At 51.5% G+C, this 8012-nt stretch overlaps 3 protein-coding genes; 1 reads left to right on the top strand and 2 right to left on the bottom strand.

Moving 5' to 3' along the window:
- Positions 1 to 232: 232 nt before the first annotated feature.
- GSTUM_00000965001 (uncharacterized protein) lies at positions 233 to 2093 on the bottom strand (the record flags this gene model as incomplete). XM_002838348.2 has 3 exons in its annotated part: positions 233 to 1134; positions 1273 to 1906; positions 1974 to 2093. The coding sequence occupies 3 exons, from the start codon at positions 2091 to 2093 to the stop codon at positions 374 to 376; spliced, it is 1515 nt and encodes a 504-aa protein (XP_002838394.1). The 3' UTR covers positions 233 to 373.
- A 420-nt stretch (positions 2094 to 2513) lies between these two features.
- On the top strand, positions 2514 to 4798 carry GSTUM_00000964001 (uncharacterized protein; the record flags this gene model as incomplete). Its single annotated transcript, XM_002838347.1, has 3 exons — positions 2514 to 2631; positions 2729 to 4545; positions 4619 to 4798. The coding sequence occupies 3 exons, from the start codon at positions 2514 to 2516 to the stop codon at positions 4796 to 4798; spliced, it is 2115 nt and encodes a 704-aa protein (XP_002838393.1).
- A 60-nt stretch (positions 4799 to 4858) lies between these two features.
- The window catches only part of GSTUM_00000963001 (uncharacterized protein), a gene marked incomplete at its 5' end in the record, with an annotated part of 4894 nt that continues 1740 nt past the window's right edge, over positions 4859 to 8012 (bottom strand). The window contains one exon of the mRNA XM_002838346.2: positions 4859 to 7999. Within this exon, the coding sequence (XP_002838392.1) occupies positions 5407 to 7999 (2593 nt within the window). The 3' untranslated portion in view covers positions 4859 to 5406.

The following is an 8012-nucleotide window of genomic DNA, read 5'->3' as shown; positions in this document are numbered from 1 at the left end:
ATTCACGGTACGGGATCGGTTGTTCAAAATGGTACAACAATGTACGCTATTATTCGAACACTAGGGAGTGTATCCAGCCCCGTGGGCTGCAATTAGGGTATGATATGTTTATCGTGCATGGTTAGTGATATTGTACACCGAGGCACGATAGTCGGTTTTGCAGTATCTTTCTATATAGCTCATACCAAATCATGAACCCTACAAGCACTCTGAAATTTTTTGAAGTATCGTGCAGGAAAGGAAAACAACTCTAGCAATCCCACCCATAACACCCAACCACCCTAAGCATTTCCCAAACCTTTTGGGTAAAGTATGTCACAAGAACCCCTCCCTCTTAATCAAGAAATGAAATGAAAAGAGTGTCCCAGCCAAGTTATTCTCTACCAAGTCTATACCTCCTCACAACCTCCAACAGATCCCCCATAGCGGTGACCTCCGCCTCGCCGCCCTGTACAACGACCGTAGCCCCGCCCCTGCCTTTCCCCGCATTCTCTACTTGGCCGAGCAAGACCCTCTCAGCGACCCTCCTCACATCCTTAACCCCCAATTTCTCGATCTCGCGACACATCTCAAGGGGACTGAGCTTCTTTCCATGAACTTGCACCTGCCTCCCCAAGTCCTCCAATTCTACCATTCGCGATTCCAAGTTCATCAATAGTGAAGATTGCAATTGCTTCTTAGCACGGTCAACTTCCTCGCTCTTGAGGCCAGAGTAGACGGATTTCGTGAACGTCGTAGAGAATTCCTTCAAAATCACATCGACCAAGTGCGGCCCCGTACCTGGGTGACAAGAAGCAGCGATGCCAAAGAGGCCCGAGTCCGTGTATGAGTGATTGAAGGCGATGCAGGACTCTATCCAGCCGTTCTGGTTTAGCACATTGGTGAAGAGGCGCGAGTACATTCCTTTCCCGGGCCCACCGGCGGAGAAGGAACCGCCGCCACCGAGGAGGGTTTGCAATGTCGCTAGGGCGTAAATGTCTGGGTCTGAGATGGGTAGGCCTTCAAAGGCGATTTGCAGATGAGTGAAGGTGGGGAGGTGTGAAGGGAGGTCGGATGGCGGGAGGGTGGTCGTGCCGCCGGTGTAGTGCGATGGGTTGGGGAGGTTTATGCCTGGGTATGGGGAGTGGACATCCGCTGAGCGGGAGGCGCTGGTGGAAAGGTTCTTGGCTAGTGGGATTCTGGAGAGGACTCCGGTGGAAAGAGTTGATGGGTAGCCACTACTGCTCAACGGCAGCGCGCCTGCATGTAATGACGAAGACGACGATTCTGCACTCTTCATATCCCCGAAATACTGCTCGGCCAACTTCACCGCCATGGAATGATCCACTCCCGCGAAGGCGATAACGATCCTTTCGGGGCGATAGAATATATTCCTATACTCCAATATTGTCTCCCTCTTGATCTCGTCAAGCCTATCCCCCGGACATAGGAGCGGATTACCCAAGGTGTTATCTCGATACGCCGTCATGTGTAGCAGCTCGGGCAGTATCAGCTCCGGCTTCGCCCAAATCTCCTGGATCTCGTAAGCCGCAGTGTCTAACTGCTGCACGACCTCCTCCTCCGTGATTAGTGGGTCGCGGATGGTCTCTGCGAGGAGTCCTAGCATGGACGGGACGTCCTTGTTGAAGACGGCGGCTTGGTACATCAGCGATTCGCGCGATGAGGCGCATTGCACAGTACCACCAAATGATTCGAGAGTCTCGAGCATCATGTCGGAACTACGGCTGCTCGTGCTCTTGAAGGCCAGGCGGTCGATTAAATGGCTAACACCGCGAATGCGGGAGTTTTCGTACCGGGAGCCAGCGTCGATGTACACTCCCAGGCCGGAGAAGTGACCCGGTAAGGCTTCTGTTGCGACTCGGACACCATTGGGGAGTGTGGTGATGCTGTCCAGTTCTACGGGGTCCTTAAGCGTTTCCCATCAGCCACAACAGGAAAAGTAAAGGTAAAAAAGTTGGAAGGGGAAAGCCTACTTTAGTGGGGATATTGAGAATAGAAGAGGCAAAGGCTCGACGTGCACTCTGAAATGGGCATCGAGGCTTCAATATTGATAAAGGAGGGGAAAACTTTTTTAATGATGTTGAACGAATCATTATGGTTGGTGAGTGTGTGGGAGGGAAGGAGGAGGGATCATTTTATCCAGTGTTCCTTTGCTCAGCTAGGTGTTACCCGGTCTACTTGCCTATTCCAAATTTAATGAATCCAGAACGCTTGGCATAGTGGACTAATGGTGGGGGAGCTCTTTAACTCGGGAAATTTATTCAAAATCATGACAAGCTTCAAACATCTAAGGTTCCCCAACAGCAACTTTTGCGCTTTCTATTTCTCTATACTTCGATACAAGATTGGCCAGGGATTAATTCTATAGAAATAATGTGCAAAGGTATTAACCTTTGGGCGAGCTATAGGAGTTTAGGGGGGGTTATGCAGTGCTCCAGGGTGGAACAACATGAGGCTGGTTTAGGGTTTCTCCCATCGACTGAGCCTCGCCAAGATGTCCGGTTACTTTTGAAATGGACAAGTCGAACAGCGCGTTTCCTGCTGCTTGTCTCGTCAAACACGTCGCTCGATTGATCGACGACTCTCCTCCAACTTCCTCTCGCACACTTTGTGTGATGGCCTCGAATAAAGGTACGCCCCTCTTTCCTTAAGCTGTGAATAACACCAGCATTTTTATACCCTTCCCCTTTCTTAACTACAAAACAAATGTTAATACCAAGTCAAACAGATCTAGTCTGGCCTCCGCAGTCAACAGCAGATGTTCTAAACCTCACACCACGCAAATCCCGCCTACCAAATCAATCAATTCCCACCTCCCCATCCCCTCTCCGAAAGGCTCCCCTTCCATTTCTAGTCGGTGGCGGCGACGGCGCACACGACGGCAATGACGAAGAAGAGGATGATGAAGAAACGCTCCAACTCAGGCTCGCCCAAATAGAAGCTAAGCTAAAGCTCAAGAGACTACAAAAGAAACAAGCTTCACAAAAACAGGCATCATCTAAATCTAAAGCAGTGGTCCAAGTCCCGCTATCGCCAAAGTCGACAAAAACCGAACCGGTCCTTCCAAAGTCACCTTCAAGAGTCCTGTTAGGGATAGATAAGGGATTGACTGGAAGGGATGTTTCTCTACGAAGAGCACCATCGCTGAGAACTGGAAGTTCTAGACCTGGGACTGCTTCGCCGCAAAAGCCAAAGAAGACTTTCAGTAAGAGGATTGCAGAAGAGCGAAGGAATGGCAGGGAGAAGGCTGAGCGTCAGCGTATGATTGAGAGTAGCCGGAGTAAGGGATTCGCAAGCTTTGGCAATGGACCTCCCCCGAGCATTACTAGCGGCCCTCCGCCAACCTTTGGCCCTAGGGGAGTCTTACAATCTTCGGGGTCTGCAGCTACTGTAGCTCAACTTTCTAAACCACCATCACCTTTAGCCTCAGCAGCGCTAGAAGGCATCACGGACCCCTTTACCGCCAACTCAAAATCAACCCCACCACCCGAAGACCCCGATTCCACAGACGAGGGTGGTTTCGACTCCTTCTCAGGCCTGCACCTCTCCCGCCGTCTGATTACCCACGTCACCCTCTCCCGCCACCTCTCTCCGAAAACCATCTTCCTCCTCTCACACCTCCTAAGATCCATCAAATCTCCCGACTTTGAACCACCCGACGTCCTTGGCGACTGGGTTGTGATGGGCATAATCTGTTCGAAATCCTCTCCAAGGGACGTCGGGCAGAACACCCAAAAGAGGGGCACAGGGAAATACATGGTCCTCCAAATAACTGATCTAAAATGGGAGGTAGAGCTCTTCCTGTTCGGCGCGGGGTTCGATAATTTCTGGAAGGTTGGCGTGGGCACTGTGGTTGCATTGCTTAATCCTGGCATACTGAAGCCGAGGATCACGGATACAGGGCGGTTTTCACTTACTTTGACGGAAGGTGATCAATTACTGGAGATCGGCCAGGCCAGAGATCTGGACTATTGCAAAACCGTTAAGAGAGATGGGAAGAGATGTGCATCCTGGGTTGACAAGCGCCACACCCACTATTGCACCTTCCATGTCGAACAAGCCCTGAACAAATCCCGTGTATCCCGTGCAGAGGTAAATTCAACTACGAGAATGTTCTCCCCGCCAAAGCAGAAAGGCACCCTCCGACCCCGGAGATTCTTCGGTCGTGGCAGACCCAACGGACCATTCCGCGATGACGGCCTACTCCCTGACGTCGAAGGCGGGGGAATAGCAGACATTCCACAACGCGCCGGCGGTGCTGGCGGTAGAGTCTACATCGCGCCGGGCCGGTCGACGGCCAGTTTGCTGGACGACGCAGAGTACCTTGCTGACTCCTTCCTCCGTGGCAGTAAAGAGGACAGAATGCGCAAGCGCCTGGCCGACGCGCAGAAGGAGCGGGAGTTGACGAAGAGGATCATTAAGTCCCAGGGAATAGAGGGCGGGGTTGGGGTGGATTACCTGAAGAAGCAGGTGCGATGGGGTGAAGATGAGATTCAGAAAAGGCAGGGGGAAGCGGGGGTTGCTGCTGCTAGCAGTAGAAATTTGGTACGTTTTCCTCTTTTTTGATCGACGGATGAAAGAAGGCGTGGCTAATGATGAGGGAGGGAGGGATGAATAGGACGATGAAGCAGCAAACACTCTATCCTCACTTCGTCAGAAAGCCAAAGAGGCTACCAACGTTAGCCTCTCGCCGATTAAACGGAAGAGACCGGCCTCGCCGGCCCCACCGAAGAAGAAAATAAGGTTTGCCGGACTAGATGCTCTCGAGGAAGAGGATGATGACTTAGTTATTGTATGATACTGCTGTACGTATAGAGCCACGAGGGATGGGGATACATGATACCAATAATGCGTTATCATAGTCTTAGTATCCAATTATTAATTCTTGTACAATGGGAGTGAAGGTAAAGTTGATCTCTCTAAATTGTTTGAAATACGTGAGTACTTACATGCTCAAGTCCACTTATGTACTTGTGCCCGAGACTGGAGTGGAGTAGAGTGGAGTGAAAGTGAGGAAAATAAGAAAAAGAAAAGAAAGGGTTGACAACCAAACGGTACCGGCTTTTCCTACAATATTTCCGTCCCGTAGGCAGAAAAGAGTAGAAAGGAAAAGAAAAATGACAGAAAAATTGAAGAAAAAAACATAAACCGATCCACCCTATCCTATCCATATCTCCGAATTTGAAGAGCGCAGTACAATACTTTCGCATGCCATGCGAGAAACACCATGATAATCCCGGTCGACTAATCAATCAATCGAGAATTTGGCTATTGGCGGACAGACGAGAACCAATCCACCAATCAGTCCATCATACATACTACACCACACCCACACGAGAATGTTTACCTAGTCAATCTGTCTATGATGCTACCCACCTACCCTCTCGCTCCGAAAACATTCCACCGTCATCCTCTGGTGCCGCCCAGCGGGGCATCATTCCCACCATTCCCATCGGCAGCACTAGCAGCAGCAGCAATCCCCCGGAGTGCTTCCATCCCTTTCTCTCCAACTCCGGTAATCGGAGTCCCAGGAACTGATTCGACTGCACTCGCCGCAACCCCACCGTTGACCACCGCGTCTCTAAGACCGGCAGCGACCTCCGGTCCCACGACCAGCGAGTTCCGGTGCGAATTGCTCCCGCTAGAACTCCGGCGACTGTTGTGCTCTGTGGTGATCTGCGTCAGCGTCTTCTTCGCGCCGGTGACGCCCTTGCGTGCTCGCAAGCTTCCTTTGGCATCTACATTTGCGGCAGCAACGGTGCTGGTAGAGAGGCCGGGGGTCGTTGGCGCGCCCGGTTTTTCTTCGATCGCTTCCAGTAGGTACCACCTCAAGCCGTCGGAGAGCTCAAAAGGATTTTCGTCGTCGAGAGCTGCGGCGGAGAAGGGTTTGTCGGTCGAGGATGAGGAGGGAGAGGAGGCGGAAGGAGGGAGAGTTAGAGTTGCGGTTGAGCGGGAGAGGTCTACCACCCTGTCCTCAATCTTGGAGATGCGGGCTAGCAGCCAGTCCCTATTCGCGAGTTTGTGAGAGGAGTCCTCCTTCAGAAAGAAGTGTGGCGCGTTCACGTTGAAAGCTGCCCAGGGGCGAGTCACTGAGTTCCTGGTTGGCAGGAAGAGGGCCAAGTCGCCAGGTTTAAAAGACTTGTATGCAATCTTCTCATTTGCTTCGTCGCGGGATCGGTAGTACTTTTCCCGATAGGAGCGGCATTGCTTTACTAGTTGTCTGCAGTCTTGCTCTAGCTTTTTAACGCGGCTGGTGACAATGTCACTAAACGCATCGAGATCGAAAGCTCCAATTTTCTTGAGGTACTGTGTGTACTTTTCCGTCTCTGCGTCAGAATCTTCGGTCTCCATCCAGTAGAGAAGATTGATGTCTTCGACCGTGGGTGAGTGTGCCAACGATAGTGGTGACGGTTTTCCGGTAACTGATGCTTCCATGTTATGAGCGCTCCGGGAAAGCACAATGGATTCGGTATTAGCACTCTTGGGAACTTTGACAATCTGCATCGAGTCCTCGCCGCGAACAATGCGGTAGCCCAACGACTCGAGCAATTGGATTGATCGTGCGTTATGTGTGTAGAGTCGTTGAGTGAGATCTTTCGCCTTGATTGTTCGCGAGTCGAATCGAGACTGTAGAAGTGCTTTCCTTGCTTCCACTTCGCTTGCCCTCGCCTCCTCCTCTTTCACCTTTGCGTCAAGGTCATTAATGCGCTCTAGTGCCTTGCTGATCAATGCTTGCACGGTGGCCTGTACGGTGTCTATATTATCCGGGGGCGGGTCAGTAGAAAGCTGACTGTGTACATGCCTTATGGCAGCTGCGATTGATTCCTGTCCCTGCTGCTGAGCGGTATACTGGGCGTTGAGGGTGTCTAGAGAATCCTTCATTTGCTTGATCTGGGCCTCAAAAGTTTCGATGGCCCCAACCAACTCTCGATTCTTACCCTGTGATTCGTCCAAGGCAGCTTCCACATCCCGTGTCTTCTCCTCCTCTGCTTCCACGAGCTTCTTTTGAGCTTTGAGTTCCCCACGGAGGCCTTCAAGGTCATGATCGGACGCACTACGGGTAAATTCGACCTTGTCTACCAATTCCTTAACCCTTTTAACCTGGTCCTCATTAAGCATCCTTAATCTGTCAACCTCTTCACCCATTATGGCCAACTCCCCTTCGAGCCCTTTCATGCGCTCTTCGGCGACAGACCGCCTGCGCGCCTCTTCATTCCTTCCCTCCTCTATTCGATCCATCTCCTCATAGGCCTCATCGAGCTTCTGTCGCAATTCCTCGATCTCCTGCTCCATCACCCTCCTCTCAACGATATGCTGCTGGCCCATATCCTCCAAGTTCGCAACGAGATCTCGCTTCGTTTCATCAGCGAGAGCCATCCGAGTGGTCATAGCTTTCTCCAAATCTATCCGAGAAGAAGCGTCCCTCTGCAACTGAGCGGTCAATTCCTTCTCCGCGGCAAGCTCTGCCTCCAATGCAGAGATACGTGCCACCATCGGCTTGTCAGCATTTTCCACTGATATCCGCCGGATAGCGGCAGGCGAACTTGGCCGATCCGACGAAAGTAAGGGTCCAGCAATCGATGTCGGGAATGAGGTCTGGTTAGGTTGAGGGGTAGAAGGTTGCTGTGGAGTTGATGAGCCAGCGACCTGATACATGTTCCCGCCACTTGTCCGTCCCCTATGTAGTAAATCCTCGAGTTTCCTTATCCTAGACTCGTAGCCTTTTACTCGCTCTGTAAGATTCTGCTTATCCTCACGAAGTATCTTGACCTCCTCTTCCTCACTTCGCCCAAATATCGATGAGGCTCCCAAGCTTGCCTCATGGATACTTCCAAACTTGAAGCCCTTCAGCCGTTTGCTCCGCCGCCCAAGGGGCCTGTCAAGATCCTGATACAATTGCCTCACCTCCTTCAAAACACTGTCCAAGCCCTCAATATTCTGTACCACCGACAGGAAGGATTCAACGGTCCTGTCTTGAAATTTCTCGGTAACCCCCCCACTAAAAGTCTCCG

Source organism: Tuber melanosporum, assembly GCF_000151645.1.
Source record: "Tuber melanosporum whole genome shotgun sequence assembly, scaffold_243, strain Mel28".
In the NCBI taxonomy this organism is placed as follows: Eukaryota; Fungi; Ascomycota; class Pezizomycetes; order Pezizales; family Tuberaceae; genus Tuber; species Tuber melanosporum.
The sequence above is the reverse complement of the archived record's forward strand: the minus strand, read 5'-3'. Positions and strand labels throughout refer to the sequence as shown.